The 24,025-nt window shown below is 36.2% G+C and overlaps 3 protein-coding genes across 3 annotated transcripts; 2 read left to right on the forward strand and 1 right to left on the reverse strand.

Annotated features, from left to right (window-relative positions):
* Window positions 1-250: 250 nt before the first annotated feature.
* On the forward strand, window positions 251-6,871 carry VHA-A2 (vacuolar proton ATPase A2). Its single transcript, XM_089621962.1, has 18 exons — window positions 251-611; window positions 1,255-1,299; window positions 1,759-1,878; window positions 1,985-2,092; window positions 2,286-2,396; window positions 2,503-2,676; window positions 2,925-3,062; window positions 3,194-3,301; window positions 3,423-3,530; window positions 3,651-3,799; window positions 4,000-4,153; window positions 4,284-4,444; window positions 5,010-5,216; window positions 5,329-5,512; window positions 5,602-5,685; window positions 5,773-5,972; window positions 6,082-6,141; window positions 6,238-6,871. Exons 1-18 carry the CDS (start codon window positions 471-473, stop codon window positions 6,440-6,442), a joined length of 2,457 nt encoding a protein of 818 aa, XP_089478088.1. The 5' UTR covers window positions 251-470; the 3' UTR covers window positions 6,443-6,871.
* A 2,158-nt stretch (window positions 6,872-9,029) lies between these two features.
* LOC149387304 (Papain family cysteine protease) lies at window positions 9,030-12,217 on the reverse strand. Its single transcript, XM_089623013.1, has 4 exons — window positions 11,719-12,217; window positions 11,074-11,193; window positions 10,721-10,967; window positions 9,030-9,616 (listed from the first exon to the last, which is right to left on the reverse strand). Exons 1-4 carry the CDS (start codon window positions 12,172-12,174, stop codon window positions 9,330-9,332), a joined length of 1,110 nt encoding a protein of 369 aa, XP_089479139.1. The 5' UTR covers window positions 12,175-12,217; the 3' UTR covers window positions 9,030-9,329.
* A 7,206-nt stretch (window positions 12,218-19,423) lies between these two features.
* On the forward strand, window positions 19,424-23,787 carry PAP10 (purple acid phosphatase 10). Its single transcript, XM_089623075.1, has 8 exons — window positions 19,424-19,931; window positions 20,328-20,531; window positions 20,630-20,741; window positions 20,840-21,069; window positions 21,329-21,467; window positions 21,587-21,807; window positions 22,520-22,641; window positions 23,407-23,787. Exons 1-8 carry the CDS (start codon window positions 19,719-19,721, stop codon window positions 23,603-23,605), a joined length of 1,440 nt encoding a protein of 479 aa, XP_089479201.1. The 5' UTR covers window positions 19,424-19,718; the 3' UTR covers window positions 23,606-23,787.
* The last annotated feature ends 238 nt before the right edge of the window (window positions 23,788-24,025 follow it).

Here is a 24,025-nt window from a genome sequence, read left to right on the forward strand (position 1 = left end):
TTTTTAATTTTTTTTTTTTTTTTTTTAATGCCTAACGGGATCCGCGGATCCCGTTAGACATTTACCGCCTCCGTCCCGTTATATAACGGGACGGGACTCCCGTTCGGCGAATTAACGGGAGTCCGGGCGGGGGCGGGACGGGAGGCGCGGTAACTCCCGTTAAGCCACGTTTAGGTCTAGGTTTAAATCTAGAAAGATGAAGGAAAAAAGCAAAATAAACGAAGGACGTGTAAGCTTGTTGAAACTCTTGAAAGTACAAAAAAAGAAAAAAGAAAAGAAAAAAGAAAAAGAAAAAAAGAAAAGAAAAATAAATAAATCAATCCAGTCCTCTGATTCCCTGCGTCTCTCTATATCTCTGGAAGAGCAAAATCAGTGATTATTGATCTGTGTCTGTGTCGCGAAATTTGGACGGAGAGAGAGAGCGAAATACATAAACGCTCTTTCTAGAGAGAGAGAGAGAGAGAGAAACCATGGCTGGGTCTGGGTGTTGTCCTCCCATGGATCTCTTCAGGTCCGAGCCGATGCAGCTCGTTCAGCTTATCGTCCCCATTGAATCATCTCATCTCACCGTCTCTTATCTCGGCGATCTCGGTCTCCTTCAATTCAAAGACGTAACAATTTATCTCTCTCTCTCTCTCTAAACCTACCATTCTTCAATTTTCTGTTCTGGTTTCGGTTTCGGTCTCGGTTTTGTGGCTTGTTTAATTGGGGAAAATCGCGATCAAGGCGGTTAGGGTTTTAGGGTTTTTAAATTTGGTTTGAGAATGGGGTGTTTGGTTGATTCAATTGTGTAAAAACTGGCTTGATTTGCGATTTTCTGATCGAATTCTGTGTTCGATATAGGTATTATACTGGGAAAATAATTTTTTTTATAACGGTTTGGGACTTCCCGAGTGTTTGGAAGTGACGGAGATTAATTATGTGGTGTTGGGATTGTGAAAAGTGATGACTTTATGGTTAAATTATTGGACGAATGTTTTCATGAACTTCCAGGGTAACACCCTTTTTTGTACTTTCAAGGGAAAATGATAATATGTGTGTGTGTGTGTGTGTATGCAATCTAGGACTATATCGATACCGTGGTATGAGTAAGACTCTCTCATTTGGTGGAACAGTACATTGACATTCTTAATGGGTTTGAGTACAGTTTTGCTTGCTTCATTCTCTGCAGAATGTCATCAGTAGTTCACTTTGATATTTAACTTTGAAGATTTTTTGGTCTTGCGAGCCTAATTTTTACTATTCTTAACGCAGCTCAATTCAGAGAAAAGCCCCTTCCAACGGACTTATGCTACTCAGGTACTTTCTTTTACTGTCCTTTTCTTTTAGCAGAAGATGTGCATCGCTTGTTATACTACAACGTTGATTTGGGGTAATTTACGGGGAAAGATGAAAACTTCGAGGCAAAAAGATTGTGACTTGCGGAAAATTAGAGGGAAAACGATTGAGGACAGAGGGGAAGAGAAAAAGGCGAACGAATAACTAAGTTGACCTAATATATCGAAGATTGAAACTTTTTTTTTTTGTTATTGAAAAACCACATATTCAAGGAGATCGACGTCAACTATCTTACCCCTTATCCCTACCTATTAAAAATAATCCTATAACCGATATGTCACATATCCTTATACAGTTTGTGCTCGTACTTATTGTTTTATTTATTATTATTATTGTTTAATTTAACAATTTTGAATGCTTATAATCTCTCTTTACATATCATACGTTCATCCTCTAACCAACATCGTTTCTCGAATAAAGATTAAAAGATGTGGAGAGTTGGCCCGCAAATTACGCTTTTTCAAGGATCAGATGTCAAAGGCAGGTTTCTCTCCAAAACCATCTACAAGACGAGGTGACGAAACTCTGGATGACATAGAGGTAGTGGAGAAGAGTCTGAGACAATTTTCACTTGGCAAATATTTGCTGTTGGTTTTATGATGTTTGTATGTGTGTATGTCATTTGCTGGCTTTGTGTGATTTTTAGGTCAAACTTGGAGAAATTGAGGCAGAGTTGATTGAGATGAATTCGAATGGCGAGAAGTTGCAACGCTCATATAACGAACTTGTGGAATATAAGCTTGTTCTGCAGAAGGTACTTCTTAGTTCCCATTGTATTGCTCAATTTTCATAACAAGATATCCTATTTTTCCCGGTGAGAGAATATCACTATTTTTTATACTGGATAGAAAACGGAACAGATGGTTTGAGGTTCCGACTTGTAATTCATCTGATGAGAAGTTTTATGAAATGTTCCAAACTAACCAAAATTGATTCATTTGTTTCAGGCTGGTGATTTTTTTCACACAGCCCATAGCAGTGCTTTGGAGCTACAGAGAGAAATCGAATCTAATCGTCCTGGTGAAGAGTCACTGGAAGAGCCTTTATTAGTGGATCAAGTACGAGATTCATCTGTGGCTTATTCAACAGTATTGAGTCAAGACCAAACCTTTTCCATTTCAGTTTTATGAGCTTTTTTTGTTTGTTTGTTTGGCTGTTCTGAAGGAAATGTCAACTGACCCGTCAAAGCAAGTGAAGCTGGGGTTTCTCACTGGTCTTGTTTCGAGAGAGAAGTCTATGGCATTTGAGAGGATTCTCTTCCGTGCTACTCGGGGCAACGTTTTTCTGAAGCAAACTGTGATAGAGGATTCTATTATCGATCCTGTGTCAGGCGAGAAGGTATTTTCAGTTTCACATAGCCATGTGTGGCTTGGTTTTGCACAAGTAGTGAATTCTTATCTCTGTTGTCTAAAATTTTCAAAGAGGTTTTTTTTTTAGTGGCTACCGAAAACATTTTTGAAATCAATAACATGGAGCGTATATGTTGTAAACCTATACTGATGATAATTTCAGTCATTTGGACGTCTTGAATCATATTGTTAAATTTTGTTCCTAATCATATCTAACCTCCAAATGCCAATTTGTAGGTTGAAAAAAATGTTTTCCTTATTTTCTATTCTGGGGAAAGAGCCAAGGCCAAAATTCTCAAGATATGTGAAGCCTTTGGTGCAAATCGCTACCCCTTCACTGAGGATCTAGGAAAGCAAGCTCAAGCAATCACCGATGTAAGGAAGCGTGTTCCTCACTTTTTATTTTATTTTATTTTATTTTTTATGTAAATTTCCCGGGATATATCTCTTTCACGTCTATTCAGATGTTTTCATATTTGATTCATCATCGGCTTTGCGAATCCCAGGTTTCGATGAGAATCTCGGAGCTGAAGACAACTGTTGATGCTGGACTGATGCACAGGGGCAATCTGTTGCAGACTATCGGAGATCAATACGAGCGCTGGAACCTTTTGGTCTGTTGTTTGGAATTCATCTCTCGGCCTATACATTTAAAAGAAATCTAATGAATATTTAAGATAGTCGAAACCCGTGACTAACTAACTGTTTGACATTGGTATTTTGAAAATCGAGTAGGTGAGGAAGGAGAAATCCATATACCACACACTAAACATGCTCAGCCTCGATGTGACGAAGAAATGCCTTGTCGGAGAAGGTTGGAGTCCAGTCTTTGGGGCCAAGCAGGTATTATCCTTTTTTATTTGTTTGTTTGTTTATCTATTATCGGTAGAGGAATAAACACGAATTTGTGTTGGGTGTTTTTATTTTATTTTTTATTTTTAAATTTTGTGAGTTGATTTGCAGATCCAGGATGCATTGGAGCGGGCCGCGTGTGACTCCAACTCACAAGTGGGAGCTATTTTCCAGATCTTGCAAACAAAAGAGTCGCCGCCTACACATTTCCGAACAAACAAGTTCACTACTGCTTTTCAAGAAATCGTTGATGCTTACGGGTTAGTCAGTTCTCTGAGCTATCTAGGGCTATATGCCTAACTCTCCCTTACTTTCATTTATTTATTTATTCATTTATTTTATTTATTAATAATCAAGGAAATCATGTCCTCTTGTGTGAACTTAAGATGTCATTTAAGTAAAAGAAAAAAAAAATCCCCGTAGAGTTTGAGACATGGTGTCTTTTGGTCTCTCCTTGCAGTGTGGCAAAATACCAAGAAGCGAATCCGGGTGTATTCACTATCGTTACATTTCCGTTTCTTTTTGCCGTTATGTTTGGGGATTGGGGGCATGGAATATGCATTTTTCTCGCAACCCTATATTTCTTAATCCGGGAAAAGAAACTCGCAAGCCAGGTAATTTTTTATTTTTTGCTTTATCTTGTCGTAAATTTGTTGGCTGCTGAATCGTTTTGAATGCATTCTCTTGTTTATTATAATAATAATTCTGGCCGCATCTGATCAAAGTGTTGTTCTGGGTTTACAGAAGCTTGGAGATATCACAGAGATGACCTTCGGGGGTCGTTACGTCATTTTGATGATGTCGATTTTCTCGATCTACACAGGGTTGATCTATAATGAATTCTTCTCTGTCCCGTTTGAACTTTTTGGCCAGTCGGCATATGCTTGCCGCGATCTTTCTTGCAGGTATATGATTCAATCTTAGAATTTGTTCGGTTTATGTCTGTCTCAACAGCGATAAGCTTATCGCCTTTACCATCCTTTTTCCCTCTAATGGTCTCTGATATGACCCAGAGTAGCTCGGAACACAAATTACCAATATTTTTTAAGAACTCAGTTTAACAATTTCAGAGGTGAACAAATCTTTGGTGTATTCTAGATAAATAACCAATTAAAACTAATGGATTTCCGAAGTAACCATAGTTTTGTCTAAAATTAGTGAAATAGTCAAAATTGACAAAGATGTGCAAGTACGAGTTGTCAATAAAGGACAACATAACTTTGGCTCTTTTGCTAAAAATTTAAACCCTTGGCTATTTTGCTACTCACTTAGTTTCAAATAGCAATTTTGTATCATTTTTCAACCTGCGATAACACTACTCTACGGCTGAAGATAGTTAGCTCAATTATGACTCTTCATAACCCCAATGGCTTATTTATACTAAAATATAATTAATTAATAACGAAAATGAATAAATAAACTACTAAATTAGCTTTCTGGCTTAACGTGGTCTTTGATTCTTGTTTGTAGAGATGCTACTACCAATGGAATGATCAAAGTGAGGCCCACATATCCATTTGGGCTTGATCCTGTATGGCACGGCACTCGCAGTGAACTTCCGTTTCTCAACTCATTGAAGATGAAAATGTCCATTCTTATTGGGGTCGCCCAAATGAACCTCGGAATCTTCTTGAGCTTCTTCAACGCCACGTACTTCAAAAACCACATAAATATTTGGTAGGCAATCTTGGTTTGCTTTTTTTTTTTTTTTTTTCACAGAAGAACTTTCAAGCTTCTCACTGTTATTGTCACCACCATTAAACATATTTGGTTTCTGCAATGGTCACAGGTTCCAATTCATTCCTCAGATAATATTTTTGAACAGTCTGTTCGGATACCTTTCCGTTCTGATCATCGTGAAGTGGTGCACTGGCTCTCAAGCTGATTTGTACCATGTCATGATATACATGTTCCTGAGTCCCACCGATGATCTCGGTGAAAATCAACTCTTTCCTGGACAGAAAACGCTACAGGTACTTTAGTCATCAAAACCTTCGAATCAATCTTTCGAGACCAATGGTGTGTGATAATACTAATCTTACATGTCCATTTCTTGCTATAGCTTACTCTGCTATTGCTTGCTCTTGTCGCCGTACCATGGATGCTTATCCCTAAGCCCTTTCTTCTGAAGAGACAATATGAAAGTGTATGCTCTCTTTTTTTTTTTCCTTTTTTTTTTTTTTAATAATTCTCGATTAGTTAGTCACTTATTCTCCGTTGTTACTTTACACAGACCCACCAAGGCCAAGCCTACGCGTTGATCGAGAGCACAGACGAGAGCTTGCAAATAGAGATGACAAACCACGACTCCCACAACAACCACGAAGAGTTCGAATTCAGCGAAGTGTTCGTGCACCAACTCATTCACACCATCGAGTTCGTCCTCGGAGCCGTTTCGAACACCGCTTCGTATCTCCGTCTGTGGGCACTCAGGTTAGTCAGCTCAAATCTTTTCTCAATTCATTTATGGTAATAATAACAATAAAATAATTATCTCCACGACTAAGAGAATGAATAACGGTGTCAACTTTTCTCTCATCAGCCTTGCCCACTCGGAACTGTCGACCGTCTTCTACGAAAAAGTTCTCATTCTTGCATGGGGGTATTGCCATAATTCTCTCCCAACTTAATTATATTAATTCAATTCACAATAAAAGAAAAGTCTTTTAATCTCTGTTTTTGTTTGTTCATGTACCAGGTTCAACAATGTGCTTATCCTGATAGTGGGCATAATCGTCTTTATCTTCGCCACGGTGGGTGTGCTTTTAGTCATGGAAACTCTGAGTGCCTTCTTACACGCCCTTCGTCTTCACTGGGTCGAGTTTCAGAACAAGTTCTACGAGGGTGACGGTTACAAGTTCCAGCCGTTCTCATTCATCTCCACCGATGAGGACGACGAGTGAGTCTTCATCGTCGCCGAAAAAAACCCGTTTTCTATTTATTCAATAATGACCGAAGGGGAATCCAATCTTTGGTGTGTGGATAGGTGATGTGAATCTTTCTTGAGTTTTTAATTCTTTTATTTGTAATTTTGATGAGAGAGAGGAGGCAAATTGGGATATTATTATTATCATTATTATTTATTGTTGGGGTTCAAAACTTGTTTGAGGGGTGTTAGTCTGAGCACCACCACCAACCCCTCTTCTGCTTGTTTATTTATTTGTCATTGAAATAAATGAGCAACTCTTAGGCCTGTTGCTTGGTTTATGTGCTAGCTTTATTTTATTGGCCGTAATGTAATAATAAATTATGCAAACAGATTTCTTATTTATATTTCATGATTCGTATGTATGTGATAAGAAATTCAGCCTGCTATGCTAGTTGACTGAATACTTTTTTATTTTCAGTTTTAAACTTTACATAATTTTCATGGCCCATACTGAAAATTTGAAAGTTGAAAAACTTATTTTTATCTAATGTTATGGTTTTCATTTTCGCTATTAAGTTTCAATTAGATAAATAATAGTTGGTTTTTCTAAATATTAAACACCAACACAATTTTTGAGGCTCGTGGTACGTTAATAAAACAATTAAACCAGTTGTAATTTTACAATAAATAATAATGAAATGATAGGCATGCAAGCTCAAAAATATGAGATTAATTACGGAAGGATATGGCTAGGCAGTGACTTGCTTTTCTTCTTAGTTACCATTGACAATGGCGGAGCCGGGTTCTCATTTGAGAAGGGGCATAAATGATAAACTTTTTTTTTTTAGGGAAAACAATTATGAAAGAGAGCATAAAGCTATGGACTAAAAAATAATTTTTAGCAGGTTACAATATTAGAAAGTTGAGGGGAAATGACCACCATAGTCTCCATGTCCATGTGGACCCGTGACTATTGATGCTGTTTTCTAGATCAATACCCATGAGCGTACGAGGCCATACAACCCGTGATTTCAGGTGCACTAAAGTGCTCGTCAATGTCGTTTGTCTATGACTCGAGAGGCCGTGACTATGGAAGCGCAAACTAGATATGCCACGACCTCTAAAGAGTATCAGAAAAAGACAATGCAAACGAGGGACGGTCGTCGGTATTGATCTTCTCTACATTAGAAAGCTTGTTTTTCGTCTACGTCACCTAGATACGACAAGAAAAACAATTGTTGCTTTGTTTGCTTCTTACTTGCGTCGATATTAATGCAATAAAAAATGGGATAAAAGCTAAAAATAATCATGTGTTAATTGCTTTCCTAAAACAAATCGTGTTTATTGTTGTTGTACATAATCATGTGTCACTTATGCCAAAGGAAAACAATTATTCCCCATCGATAGTGGAACAAAGATTTTTAAAAACAACGATATAGACACCTCAACGAGTACAAAATCCATCATCATCGATATTCGAACTCAATTCAAACCTAAAATTCCAATTAGAACCCCCTAAACCCAAAATTCCAACTAAAAAATAATTGTTGGCCGGTAATATGAGTAATGCTATTTGTCACGGGTCCGACTTTTAGCGATCCACTGAGTGTGTGACAAGTGGAATCATTTTAAACAGTTTTTGCTATTTATCACTTTTGGTGGGGGAAGTCGTCAGTCGTCACTCGTGACAAAAATCATTCCCCGGTAATATATACGATTTCAAAAAGTTGAGGGGACATTTGCTCACCATAAGCTTCACGTGGCTCCACACATGACTCTTGATGACGTTTAATTGATCAATACTCAAGACCGCATGTGGTGTGCACTTAAGTGTTTGTTAATGTCGTTTCTCTCACAAACTCGATATTCCACGACCTCTAAAAAGTTTTAGAAAAAGACGACATAAACGAAGGGAGTGGCCGTCAGTCTCGATCTTCTCTACATTAGAAAGATATTTTTTTCTATCTCCGTCACATATATAAGACAATGAAAAATAACCAAAAAATGCGCGGAGTTATTTCCCTCGATATGTACTTCGAAACTTAACCTTAGTATGGATAACTAAGTGAGGTGAGAGGTCTAAGTCTTGTCTATAAAGTTTAGAAAGAGAGAATTGATGAGATGTTGGAGATGAGGCGAGACGACTTCGAGCGAGATGCACCTTGGCGAGGCGAGAGAGCGTGATGACGCCTCTGCAAGGCGAGCCGAGACAATTTCAGCCGAGAAGACTCCTTGGTGACGAGGTGGCCATCTTGGTGAGAGAAGCTTTGGGCCTTGCCAATTGTTTTTTTTTTCCCTATTATTTTTTTTTTCATCTGGGGATAGGGGTTTTGAATGTTTGTGGGCCCTACTCATGGTTGTCATGGAAGAAGTGCAAAAAAAAAGTTTTAGAGGGGGCTAATTTGTAAATTTCTTGAGTAAAATATTTTAAAAATAAATTAAAACTTGCAAAATGTGCAAAAATAAATTGAGGGGGCCTATGACCCCTCCTCACTTGCACCTCCTTTTGTGCCTGGTCGTTAGTTGAAAGTTGAAACTATAACACTTACTGCTCTATTTTTAATTTTAAAAAAATGCAAACCTTTCTGCCCTGGAGACACTAAAACTTGCACGTACATACGAGACATAAATGACCAGTGAATTCTCCATTATTTTTAGTACATTAAAAGTAATCACAAGTTCAATTGGTTAATGGAAAGGGAATAGCTCTCTTCTCCTCGAGAAAAATAAACACAAGATATTTAATCTCGTAAGAAAGAAATCCCATTTTCAGGCAGGTTTTTCTAGTAATGTTTTTTGTCAAAAGAAAAAGAAAGCTTGAAATCCCCATATGGCAAACACGCCATTTAATGATAAATATCAACTATATTTACACAAGAAGAAGTTGGGTCTTTCATCATCATAACTATGAATCAATCTCTCTAGTGAGCTTGAGGATTGGTATGATGAACCGCGGCGACAGTGGAGACCATGGAATCGACTCCGCAGACATTCCTTCCCCTGCAGATCTTGTAGAAGCCGGCCTCGCCCCAACTCTCGCCCCACGAGTTCTTGATGATCCAGTACGGCTTCTGCTTCATCCTCGCCGGCGCATAACCCGCCTTCCCGTACCCGACAAGCAACACGCCGTGGTCCAGCCTCTTCGAGCATATGTACGGGCACGACACTCCTCCCACGTACGTCTGCATATACACCGCGTTTATCGCCACTGCCAAACACACACATCTCATTAGATTTTTTTTTTCTTTCTGAAATCACCAGAATTTACATGGATATCCATAATAAGATCACGAGTTATTATTCTTATCGTGAATAAGATCCTGGCCAAGGCACAGAAAAAAGAAAGGTGAGAACGCGTAACAATTTGTTTGGACCCCTCAGCGTCGTCCGTAATTCTCAATTCATTCCGGGATAAAAATCCCGACGAGTCTTGATATCGTGGCATTGTTTGGCATAGCTTTGCTTAAAAAGTGTTCAAAACTGCTTTTTTTTTAATAAAAAATTTAGCGATATAAGCCACATCAACATAAGTGTTTGTGTTTTAGCCAACGTTTTGTAAATTTTTTGTAAATAGCCAAAAACTATTGGAAATATTTCGTAAATAACTATATTTACTAGAAATTTACTCTGCATTTTTTGTTATTTTTATAGCGTAAATAGATTTATGTGGCTATTTACAAAAAATTAACGAAATGTTGGCTATTTCAAAATTCTAACATTTCATGTGGCTAGATAGTCAATGGACCCTTTTTTTTTCACAAGTTACGGAAATCTTGCTTTTCAATTTTCTTCAATATTTTGCAAAAGCACTTTTCAACTTTTACTCAAAATTATTTTTACCAAACACGGTTGGGTTTTTAGAAAAAGCTAAAACCATGCTTAATTAGAGCATCTTTAATGGTACATTAGCTTAATTTGTCAAATCAATTTTTGAAGGTATAATTTTTTTAAGCAAAATTGCTCTTTAGTGGTAAGCCAATCTCTATCTTATTGCTTAAACATTAACCATATTTTTTTTTAACATTTTATTGCATTCTCATTGGTTGAAAAATAAGTGGGACTCATTAGCTTAGTTTAGAGCCAATTTGCTTAATAGAGCTAATTTGCTCTACCAAGCAAATAGCTAAAATGTGCAACAATGGTTAAGCTAATAGCTTAAACTTTTCAAAATTACTAGCAAGTCCCTCTTTTTGCACCATTAAAGATGCTCTTAGCTAAGCCAAACACAGCCGGTATCATAGGTATATCTTAACACTCCATAAAGACAGTTTGCGATTTTCACCGTTTGTTAGGGGGTAGAGGCTAATTTTACCTGCGAGAGGACCGTTCTGCACTAAGTTGGCGGCGATCTGGTCCTCGTCGAGCGAGACGACGCTGAAATTGGCGACAGAAGCGGCGATCTTGGACTTGTCGAACTTGCAGGCCCCGCGGTCGGTGCCAGTGTAAGGGTAGTCCTCCTCGCGCATCAGACCCCCGGCTTTGAGCGTGTACTCGAACGCGCTGTTCATGAGCCCGCCCTTGCACCCAGCATCGCACGACCCTTTCTCCTCCGGATCGCACTGCAACCGCCACAATTCTCAGTTTATACTTTGTGCACAAGCCAAAACAAAATCCACCGGCGAATATATGTTAAATCGTCCAGAGGTTTAGGGAAGAGATTCAGACCTCGTGATCACAGTCGACGAGCTGTTGCTCGCTGAGGCTGACGAGCTCTCCGGTGGAGAGGAAGTGAGCGCCTTCCAAGGCACCGGTTGTGCTGAAACTCCAGCACGATCCGCAAGAGCCCTGCGTATGAGTAGGACCGGAGAAACTCAGAAAAAAAAAAAAAAAAAAAAAAAAAAACCAATATCTTCTTTCTACAACTCTACTACTGAAACTTTCTATCAGAAACCTAATCTTAGGTCACAAAAAATGGACACACACACAGGCTTGTCACTTTTCCGCAGCCTAAAAGAGAAAAACTTAAACAAGGTGATTGATCGTATTTATGATTGTTGATCATCAGAATTGAATTAGAGGGTTAACCTTTCTATCAGCATTCCTTATTGATTGAACAAAAAACTTAGCTGAGAAGAGAACAAGTTAGATTACCTAAAACAAAAATAGATTTAATAACCTGACTCAAGAAATGATCCATTCTTAGTGATATATATTAATTTCTAGTAATCGAACAACAGTAACAACTTCTCGCAAGTTTTTGGATAAACAAAAGATAAATCAACAATTTTATCTTTAGCAAAAGAAACAAACTCCGATTGACCTAGTCTCTATTTAAGAGACAACAATGATGATAAAAAGAAAAAAACGAACCTGATTCTTAACCGGCGAAACGGCACCGCGTTCTCTCCAATCGAAGTCTTCGGGGAGATTCTCCGCCGGGAGGATCGGAGCCTCGCTGGCGTCCGCGGGGAGTCTGAGGCGACTCCTAAGGCCCAAAAAGCTCCGGCGAAACTCGGCGGGTGTGAGATCGGAGAACCGAGTGACGCCGTGAGTCGCCGACGGGTCGAGCTTCTGGTGACGCCTCGCACGGCGGAGGTTGGCCTTGAATACTCCGAATCTGTAGTCGTGCTCGTTCGGAGTCGCGTAGGCCTTCCCGAACCGCTTCTTGAAGAGCGAGAAGTGGTGGTGCTCGTCGACCACGCCGTCGGAGTCCACGACCTGCTTGATGAGAGCATCGCCGCCATCAGAATCGCCGGAGAGAATCTCCGACGAGGCGTAGCATAGGAGAAAAGAGACAGCGATGAGAAGAAAGATGGTTTTTTCCATTTTCAATTTTTCTTTTCTTTTGATGAAAGCTTTGTAAGGTGCGTTCCGGTTTTTATAAAGTTTTTGAGGAAACTCCATCGAGATAGTTTTCGTAATATCCTCTACAGTCAGTTCTAGATATTACATGGTTGTGACTCGTTGATATTAAAGACTTTGAATTTACTAACGATCGTAACGGTGGAAATGGGAATTCATTTGTAAAGGCGGCGTATGGGATCATTTCCTGGGATTGCTTAGGGAGTGGGGTTATAGTTTTGGCAAATAGAAAGATGACACGTGGAAAGGTTGAGTGAGAGCGTGAATGGTAGTTAGGCCTGTTTGTTGGGCCGTGGAGTTTGGGTTTCCGTTTTTTTTCTATTCGCTTTTCTTTTTCATTTATTTTTCCCGACATTTGTTTATGATTGGATAATCACAAAAGAAATTAGCCCACGATAAGATAAAATAAAGGAGGATTCTTTTTTTAATACAGGATTCTGATTCGAGAAAGGTAGTTGGATTACTCGAGTCGAGGTTCCTTTTTTAATTTTTTTGATCTTCATTTATAAATGTTTTTTCACATTATTAAACATTACTTAAGATTCTAAGTAATATTTCACGAATCGGTTCATTTTATTATTTATCTAATAATTTTTTTTTTTTAGTAAACGCACTATCGGTCAGGATTACATGATATATTAGCAGTGCAAAGCGCAGGTGGCATTATCGGCCAAGATTACATGTGTAAGATTACCGCTAGACCAAGCTAGCTACCACTATTATTTATCTAATATTATTAACATAATCTCTCTAAATATCTTTATCGTTATGAAATATACTAAAATTTATATAAATAAAATAGATTTCACTTATTTTACGTCAATATCTTTTATGTCTCTTAAATTTTATATTTAATTTTTGTCTACAATATTTTTTTTTTTTTAAGGCAGTTTTGCTGCAGTGGGGATTGAACCCACGACCTCTACACAGTAGGTGATGTGTCAACCTGGCTTGTTGGAGACGGAAATGCGGAAGCCTTCCTTCCTTCCGTGCGTGGCTCGGCTTAACGGCTTAGCGGCTTCCGTCTATACGGAAAGAAGGCTTCCGCGGAACCGTTTACACGGAAATTCGGCTTCCGCGGTTTCCGTTATTTTACTGTTTATACACGGATTTATTAATTTTTTTACACTTTCATCATTTTCTCAATAAATATAACTCATTTCAATCCAATTTTTCACAACATCATCCATCAAATTCTCTCTACAATTCTCTCTACAATCTCATCAAGCTCTATGTAATTTATATAATATAGTTTCTAAATTAAATTTTCTATATAGTTTAATATAATATAGTTTCTAAAATATAGTTTATGTACCACGGTTTATTTTTGTAATCCTTTCGTTTTATGATATTTATTGTAACCACGGTTTTCCTCCGCCACAAGTGAAGGTTCATTAGTAAAATTTTCGTGGTTCCGTCCACGTTTCTTACTTAAAATAAAAACGTCTCGAAAATATTTTCATTATATAGTTTGTATGTAAAGATAAAATTTAGTTTGCATATTAACCCTTTTTATTAAAAACGTAACATTTTTGTCTTTTTGATTTTACATTTTAATTGAAATCAAAACGACTTATTGGCTTAAAGGAATAATGGCTTCCAATAAGAAACGGAAACGGCTTAATGGCTTAACGGAAGGAAAATTTCCGTTAAGCCATTAAGCCGTCCTTATCGGCTTATTGGAAGGCCGAAATTTCCAATAAGCCAGGTTGAGTGATGTGGAATTACCACTAGACTATCCTAGGTATCACACAATAATTTTATTTTTGACACTTAATATTTCAGATGACTCATTCCAAATGGGGTGCATATATGTTATCTTTTAGTAAATGATTGGTGGGAAATGTGAGAATACGAGTTTTAATTGTTGTTTCTCTTCATAATTTTGATACTTGGTTTGCGTAATATATAATTAAATCATTAATCTTTAAAATCACCCAAGTCTAACTTCCCTTGAGAATTGGGAAATCTTGGCTCCAATTTCCATGTGATTGACCAATAGTGATTGACGATTGGATGAAGATGAACATTCCCAGGAAAATGTCCCGAATGAAGAAATTGAATTGAGTATGGGTTTTAGGCTGAAAGTGGAACCAACAAAATCATATGAATTTGGAACCAGAATATAGCACTTGTTCAAACGCTGACGTATGGGATTTTGAAACTTGGCCACTTTTGTTCGTATTAGTTTTACCTTTTACATTTATAGATAAATATCAGTAGTTATCAGTATTCCTGCTTTAGTCTAAACTCCAAAACAGCATTTGTTCTATTATTTTTATGGACTAGCAATAACTATATGTGCTGATTCGACGGCAATGACAATTTTAGGATTGTGTAAAAGAGACAAAGTTGCCGTGACTTTCTGTTTATTGGAAAACATTTCTTGCAAGATACAGATACAATATTCAGCATAATTTTTGTTTGTTTTTTTTTTTTTTTTTGGATCAGATGCTGAATTTTATGTTAGTCGCATTTATTTTAGTTGCTCTACCTTCACTTTTTTCGTTCTTCTTGTTTTCAACGACGTCACATTAGATGTAAATTAGTTTGACAACTTTCCAGGGTAATGATAATAGTCTACTTTGTATTATATTTACAAATAAATAACAGCAAATATCAATTATCCAGAAATATCCAAAAATCCACTAGTGACTTCAAAATAGCTATCTGCTCCGTTATGTGAAGACTTGGGCTGAGCAACTCAAAGAAAACAAGTCCATTTTCTAGGCCAAGCCCAATAAGCATTAAGCCTTCAAAATAGTGGAAATTAAATCTTAGTGCGTTTTAAAACTAATCTCAAGAATAGCGTCTAAAAAAAAAGCAAATTTGAAATTGTAAACGATTATTTTTCTTTACGCTTGCAGACTTATAGAAATTTATTTACTGTTTGGGCTTAATTTAACTTTGATTACTGATTACTATTTCTGATGGAAATTGGTGTCATTTTGCTACGGCGAGACGAACTTTCAAGCATTTCACAAATCGTTACCAAACCCCTTACAAAGCATCGGGTAGCACCGCTCCCTTTTGGTATTCCATCAAGAGGGTTTCGGCGCACATCATTATCTTGTCTACATGTTCGGCTTATGGTAAATTACCTCATACACAAGTCACCAATCGAAACACGGACTTAACTTGTAAGACAAGTTACATAAACTAGGGTTTCATTTGATTCAATTTTTTTATGCGGTCGGGTAGGAAAAAATACGCCTCAAACTCAATGGCTAGAGGAAGAACTCCCAAAAGTCAACCAAATAGAGGTCATACTCTCGAACGATCTTCAACAAAAGGGTACCTGTACCCGATACCGACACAGGTGGGTAGGTAGAGAATACTTAGGGGCGCGAGACAACTCCCTCTAAGGAACTCGGCAAAATAACCCCGTACCGTTATTAATAGTGTTGATGCACTCGCTCTCTCTCTTTGCTAATTGAACTAGCTCCTATTTGTTCATGTTTTCGAAAACTTTTGAGAGAAAAAAATATATAAAATCTTTGTATAACCAGAGCCTTTTCACTTTTTTTTTTTTTATTAAATTTATTTCATGAAAAAAAGACGCTATAAAATGCATAGTGAAGTTGAGATTTAATTTGATGTTTAAAATGTAACAGAAAACATTTGTGTGTAGCGAATACTTTACAAGTTAATGTGGCTGTTGGGAATGCAGATAACAATTTTTATAAATTTTGTTTGCCATATTTAAAACAAAATTTTCAAGCATTGTCATTATTTCAATTTTGAGTTTCATTGCAGGGAAAAACTTGCCGAGGGAGCTTTTCTGAGATTATTGTCGTTTTGTTACTTTGTACAGTTCCGTGTTGTTTCTTTTCTAAATTGATCATAAACGAAATGGCTTGTTTGTTGTTATTATCCTTTTTTTTCATTGATACATTGTAACGTTCATAGTCAAATTTTTACTTGAACATTTTAACTACAAATTACTTTACACGGCTAGTAAAAGTAAAACCATAAAATTCAAATAGGTTCATATTGTAAAAAAAAACAAATACACATTACTAACTATCATAAATTCATAATACTGAATTAAAGGAAAAAATAAATTAAGTTTTTTTCAGTCATAAATAATACAAATATACGTGACGAAAGTCCCTTGGCCTAAACCCATAATGTTTGATCTAGCTCATGGTAGTTGAATAAAACGATGTCAATTAGGAAACGGCGTTTATCGACTCTGCTTATTACTTGTTATTTTTGGTGATTGCTCTATGTATATTGATCTCGCTCGATATTCACTCTCCTGCCTTAAGATGTTTTAAGTTTTTAACCCTGTATACCATTTCATATAGAGGAATTCGATTTATTAGCCTCTATCTTTCTTTAGGGTTTCTCTAACACTAGCTTCTCTTTGATTTTCAGCGGCGGAACCAGAAATCTTATTCAATAAATGATCATTAAAAAATGATATATACAATTTTTTTCACAGCGAGACATAAGAAAATTATCATCTAGGAACGGGACATCTATGAAAAAAAATCATTGTCATTTAGATTGAGAAGTAAAAGTGTATATGGTAAAAATTAAATCCTAAAAATGTAGCTCCGTCATTGGTTGTATGTGACTTAAATTTCGTAAGACTCGTGTGAATAGGCTTCTTAATGTGTTTTTCGATGTTAGAGAATCATAAATATATTGTGGTTCTTGTGTTCGATTGAGTATTGTATATTTATGTACGAGTTGAATTAGTGAACGCGGGGGTGTAAGTTATGTAACCGATTGATACTAATGAACAAACTTCATGTCCGAGCTCAACAAGAATATAGGAATATAGTTGAATTACCGGTGAACCTCCATAAGAATAGCATGTTTGTCCATTTCGTTTTGCTTTCAATGCAAATTCCCAATAATTTTAATATTAAAGTGTTCTCGACTTATAGCATGGAATTGTTAATATTTGAGATGGTGGGAAATTATATGTTTCTTTTCATAAAGCTGCCACTTTTCTAGACCTATCAATTTCAAAGAAAAAAAAAACCATCAATAATTCATAAGAAGACAATTTTGGGGAGTTAAAGTTTAACACAAAATTATGTATATTCCTAATTAAATATACTTTATTAGGAGAAATATCATATGACGTCGTCCTTGTATTTACCCCATGCATCAAGTTGTGATTAAAATGGGAATGGAACTGGAAAAAGGTTATATACAACTTGTGATCAAAATGAAAAATGAAGAATAATACAACAGAAAAAAGACAAGTTTGAAAATGGAAGTCAACGAGAGAGTGTTTCGGGTGGTGGTCCAAATTCAATACCCGTGGTTTTCCCGGATTATATATATTTTGAAATAGTTACTATTTGTTTGCCAATACTATAGGAATAAATCCCAAAATATAGTGCTCATTGATACTTAGGTCAGGAAAACTAGTCGCATATTTAGAGAAAATATCACACAAATCCCTTGTGTTTTAGCAATATGTTCAATTTTAGGTAAATTTATTTTTATAAAAAGTAAAAAAAAAAAAAAAAAAAAAATGGGGCACTGCGCTCTTTATCCACTAGATCTTTATTCAGTAGATGTTTGTTGAATATAAATATGTTTCTATGATATATGGGAGTCGAAAAGCTCAAAGGGGAGGGAGAGAGAGAATGAGAGAGAAAGAGAGAGAGAGAGAGAGAGAGAGAGTAAAAAGGATACATATGAACTTAAGAGGCCCATATAGGTTGGGGGATTGTGGGGCTGAGGCGGCTGGATGGTCGATGAGGGTCGCGACTAGCTGAAGGTTTGGGCTCGCGAGCCGACATAACGAATTCTCATATGTATGGACCCGTAGAGATTTGTGGGTCAATTCTCTTCCGTATTGACCGGTCCACATTAGAAAAATGATCCTATAAGAAAACTTTATAGAATTATACACATATAGGAGTGAATAAGTTGGTTATTTCATAATACTACTTTTTTTTTTCCTTATTCAAATTAGACAGATTTGTGAGTGTTTAGTTACAAACAAGTAACTAAAAGTGTCAATTTTGTCACTATTAGTTACGTGTTTGTAACTAAACACTCTTAAATCTGTCTAATTTGAAAAAATTAGTATTGTGGAATCAACCACTTATTTACTCCTACTGGTGTCCAAACCCCAAAACTTTAATGTTCTATGTCCGACGGTTAGTTTAATTCAATTCATATCTAAAATATTAAAAATCTTAAATATATGTACGATTTTACTTAAATGCCCTTGAAATATATTTTTCAATCAAAATCATTCTAACTAAGCTCGGCCTATTTGACCACAGTCAACTACAATTAGTAATATTGATTTTTAGAAAAACTACCATGAGCTTGTAGTTGATTGCGATCAACTAAAGTTTAATGGGGTTAAATAGGCAAACCATGACAGTTTTTTAGAAGAAAAAAAAAAATCAAAATTACCGACTCAAGTTGTCTGCGATGATGATTCCATAGGGAGGAGTGTGCATTTGTGTGTTGGGTGTTCTTCTGTCATGTGATCTCAATTTTGGTCGACTGCGGTTAACAATTCTAATTTTTTCAAGTCGTAAATTGTTTTAAAATTTCAAAACTAATGTTAAATTTCAGCTCTTTTAATACATACAGTTTGATAGAACAAAGATTATAAACTTACTCGTTACGGTAGACGAATTTTGTTCATTGGGGGGCGGGGGCTTTTGGGTCTAAGGACACATAATTTTTCATACTTACAAAAAATCCCAGGTCAAAATTGAATTATGCATAATTTTAGTCTTTTAAAAAGAAATAAAAAAGTCCCTAAAATTAAAATAATAAAAAGATATAGTAATAGTTTAGTAAATATAATAATTAAATAAAAAAAAACTGGCCTCGGATAAAAATCTAGTTGTATATATTATTACTACTTTATGGGTTAGTACAGTAAAAAGGTCAACAAGTATCCGAATCTCCAACGACAGCCAATCCTTTATCAGATTCTCGTATATGTCAAAACTTTTGTAGAGTGTGGACCGTTCAACTTTATCACTTTTCTTCATCTTCATCGTTTTGCATTTTATCCTCTCAAATCTTTTGCATGAATTGCTACGCTGAAAGTAATGCCATTAGTTTAATTTATTCTCGATCCACTATCGCGCTACTAATGTGTCTTTTATGTGTTTTTATTCAAAATTTTCGCTTCTTTTCCTCCTTTCAAGCGCTGTTTTTGTTCCGACATGATATTCACATTAAACTATAATGACCTCCATGATTGATCATTGGACTACAAAGTCAGCTTTTTCGTCACTGAAAAAAAATTATTATATATATTTATATCATCTTCGTCAATTTGATCAAGAGCATGTGAGTGTGACTGAGGGAGTTTCACTCATTGACATTCGATCTATATTCGAATTAATTGATGGATATTCTTGTTTCTTAAATAAGACATCAATATATTAAGAGAGACAATTATTTCATTTATAACCAAAATATTTGTTTTCTTCAATATATTTACATAAATGACCTAAGCATTTTTCTATATAGTCAGACTAGTCTTTCTAGGATACTGCATCAAAATGGGTCTCTTGGGCTCTTCTTCTTCTTCTTCTTCTTCTTCAATGTCTATTAGTTATATTGTTTTGGTGTTTGGTCTGATTCTTAGCACTGTGGTGGTTTGTATTAATGGAGGCAAAACAAGCTCTTTCGTCAGAAAAGTTGAGAAGTCAGTTGATATGCCTTTGGACAGCGATGTCTTCAAAGCTCCTCATGGCTACAACGCGCCGCAACAGGTAATTGTTAAAATTAATAATAAAAATGATAATAATAAAGATCATATTTTGATTTTGTTTCTCACTGGTTCCTGAGAAACCTTTGGATTAGTTTATGATGAGTGAAAAAGCAAAAAGGACCACTTTATTGTCATTATCTTGAAAAAAAAAACTTTTTACCTAATCATGGATTCTTAGTGGGTTTAGTTTAATACTTATTGTGAGTTCGTCTGAATCGTCGGAATTAAGACAAGCTGTGTACTTTTTGTTTATATTGGCTTTGAAGAACAGTTACACATACTGTTTTTTTTTTCGTCTTTGTTGGGTTTGGTTTGAATGAAATAACTGATTTGGTTTGTTCTTTTGTTGTTGTGATTTTTTAATTAAATAATACTAATTGATAGTGTGATTAATAAGGTCCATATAACCCAAGGAGATCTGGTGGGAGAGGCAGTGATAGTGTCATGGGTCACTTGGGACGAACCAGGCTCAAGTAAAGTCCTTTATTGGAGCCCTATTCATGATAAAAAGAAGAGAATTTCCAATGGAAAAGTCTCTACCTACAAATTCTACAACTACACTTCTGGCTATATTCATCACACCACCATCAGAAACTTGAAGGTCATTATATCAACAAAACAAAAGAAAAAAAAAATACAATCACTTTTTTTTTTTTTTTTAGTTTTTGTGTTATATTACTCACTTTTTTTTTCTTTCAGTTCAACACTCAGTACTACTATTTGATTGGGATTGGTCACACCGAGAGGTTGTTCTGGTTCACAAGTCCCCCGAAAGTCGGACCGGACGTTCCTTATACGTTTGGTCTCATTGGTAAGAAGAGACACTCCACCGCAATCGAAAATCGAACCAAATAACGGGTTATGATGGGGTTTTGTGGCTGATTTTTGTGTGTGTGTGCGTGTCCACAGGGGATCTTGGCCAGACATACGATTCGAATAAGACTCTAACGCACTACGAGAAGAACCCGATAAAGGGACAAGCCGTGCTCTTCGTGGGAGACTTGTCTTACGCCGATAACTACCCGAACCACGAAAACACGAGATGGGACACGTGGGCGAGGTTTGTCGAGAGGAGCGTCGCTTATCAACCTTGGATTTGGACGACCGGGAATCACGAGATCGATTTTGCCCCCGAAATTGTAAGAAATTTTTCGCAAATTTTATGATCCGATAATTCGCCTTTTCTTTCTGTAGACCCTTTGACAATCTCCCAAAAAAAAAAAAAATATGCAATACTTTCTTGAGCTATCTGACTGAATCAAGACTAATAATAAGCTAGTCATTATGTGTACTACTACTAGACCTTCTCTCTCAATCATATGATGTTTGTATTTTAAATAGATTATTTATCATTCAATACTTATTAAAAGAGCGTAATGGAAACAAGCGTCGTTTTAGGGCGAGACGAAGCCATTCAAGCCTTTCACTCATCGGTACCGAACTCCTTACAAAGCATCGGGTAGCACCGCTCCCTTTTGGTACTCCATCAAGAGGGCTTCCGCGTATATCATCGTCTTGTCTTCATATTCGGCTTACGGTAAATTACTTCCTACACAAGTTATCGAACCGAACACTGCATAGAGTTAACTTGCAACGCAAGTTACGCAAACTAGGTACTCATTTGATTTGATTTGATTTTTTTTTTTTGTGGGGCAGGAAAATATACGCCGCAAAACCAATGGATAGAGGAAGAGTTCCCGAAAGTGAATCGGAGCGAGACACCGTGGCTCATAGTGATGGTTCACTCGCCGTGGTACAACAGCTATAACTACCACTACATGGAAGGCGAGACGATGAGAGTTATGTACGAGGAATGGTTCGTCAAATACAAAGTCGATGTTGTCTTTTCCGGCCATGTTCATGCTTATGAACGATCGGTGAGCGCTCTCTCTCTCTCTCGCTCTTAATATTTTTTTGGTTTTGGGAAGCTTTTAAGAGAAACAATATTGAGTTTATTGGTGAAATCGTCATCTTAAATATTAAAATAAAATAAAAAATCAAAAGAAAATATATATTTAAGATTGAGATTTTATTTTCCGCTTAAGACGTTATAGAAAATATATAGTAGAGAAGATCCTATATATCTTTTCTTGTTAAAGATTTGTTTTTTTTTTCTCTGTCTATCTCACTCCTAACATGACCTCCTTTTGACAGTTTGACATTAGCTTTCCGGAGCTTTTTTCTGGGAATATGATCAACCGGAAATCATTATGTTCTCTTGCGTTATTCTTGATCCACCGATGCATAACTTGCTTTTGTATTTTCTTTAATTTTTTTTGTTTTAATAGTGAAACAGGAGGTAGTTTTTTTTTTTTTTTTTTTTGCGTCAAAGGATTTTATTTATTAGAAGTCGAATTTTTTATTAAGTCTAATTTTAATTATAATATTTTTTTGTGAAATGTCATTGTCAGATTGACCGGTAATTGCGATTGAGTAACGTAATTTGCCAACCCCTAACTTAGGACATATGTGTTAATTATTTATTATATACCTAACATTGGACATATCACTTTGCAGTACTTCAAGGTATTTTGATTTCTCTTTATGGTATTTGACTAATAATAATATTTATAATATTAACGAACGCAGGAACGTGTATCAAACGTTGCATACAATATTATAAACGGAATTTGCAGTCCCGTAAAAGACCAGTCTGCCCCTGTGTACATAACCATCGGAGATGGTGGCAATATTGAAGGCTTGGCAAACAAGTAAGATCATCACTCTCTTTCTATCTTTATTTTTATCTTCTTCTTTACATTACTTATCGCTATCTACAGTCATTATTTTTTAATGTAACTTTCTTATTCAACGTAACGTTAACATTTTGATATCAATTACACCCAGTGACGGAGCCAGGATTTCAATCAAGGGGGGGCAAATTTGAAAAATATTTTTTAGGAGGGGCATTATTGAAAAAAAAACTTACAAATTTGGGTCAAAAACATAATTATTAGTAAAATTTAGGGATAAAATTATAAAAAAGTATAAAAATTTGAGGTTAAAAAAATATTTACTAAAAATTGAGGGGGGACATTGGCCCACCCTGACCCCCACCTAGATCCGTCACTGATTACACCTTTTGATTTTTTATTTTATTTTGCCTTGCGATTCTTAAAATAAATGTATAAAATAGAGTCATGAAGAATTCTGTTTTAATTTACAATAAATATTTATTCAACGGCAAAAAAAAATTCTTTCGAAACATAAAAAATCTCAAATTAAATATAAAATAATTAAATTTATTTTGTACTTTTGTATCAAAGCTAAAACTAGACTTAAATAAATCTTTGCAGCCACGCATGAAGCTAGTAAAGAGCCGGAGGGGGCCTATAGCCTTTCCTAATTTTATTTTATTTTGCACTTTTTGCCTGTTTTCAATTTTTATCCTAAAACTTTTCAAATCAGCCCTCTCTCAACTTTTTTCGCATATTGTCTCCCTTAACTTGAATTTATGGTTTCGTTCCTGTTTGTAGCATGTCCGAGCCACAACCGGCTTACTCAGCATATCGGGAGGCAAGTTTTGGTCATGCAATATTCGACATAAAAAATCGAACCCACGCTTACTATGCATGGCACCGGAACGACGATGGGTACGCCGTTGAAGCCGATACCGTTTGGTTCCGCAACAGATTCTATGACCCCGTTGATGATTCCACAACTAGTGACCATTGACATTTTTATTTGTATTTCCTTTTTTAAAATTATTGAATAATTGTTGCTGAGAATTGAGGCGTGTAGACAACAAATAAATTTTGTTTCCCCATATTGAAAACAAAATTTTCAAATATTGTCATTATGTCTAATTTTTTAGCTTTGATTGCAAGGTAAAATTGATGGATGGAGTTTTTCTTGTCCGTTGTGGTTTTTTACTGTTCTGTGTCGTTTCTCCAAAATATATTGTCGTTTAACATTGATTGCAAGGAAAAAACTGATAGATGGAGTTCTTCCTTATCTGTTGTCGTGTTTCATTGTTCTGTGTCGTTTCTCCAAAAACATTGTCGTTTCTCCAAAAACATTGTCGTTTGTGGTTAGAGTACTTGTTTGTTGCCTAGTTACACTTACATCATATCTTAAATAGGAAGTTCAATACCC

The sequence above is a fragment of the Urtica dioica genome, chromosome 8, assembly GCF_054948205.1.
Source record: "Urtica dioica subsp. dioica isolate 48M chromosome 8, U.dioica_male_clone48M_v1_H2, whole genome shotgun sequence".
NCBI lineage: Eukaryota > Viridiplantae > Streptophyta > Magnoliopsida > Rosales > Urticaceae > Urtica > Urtica dioica.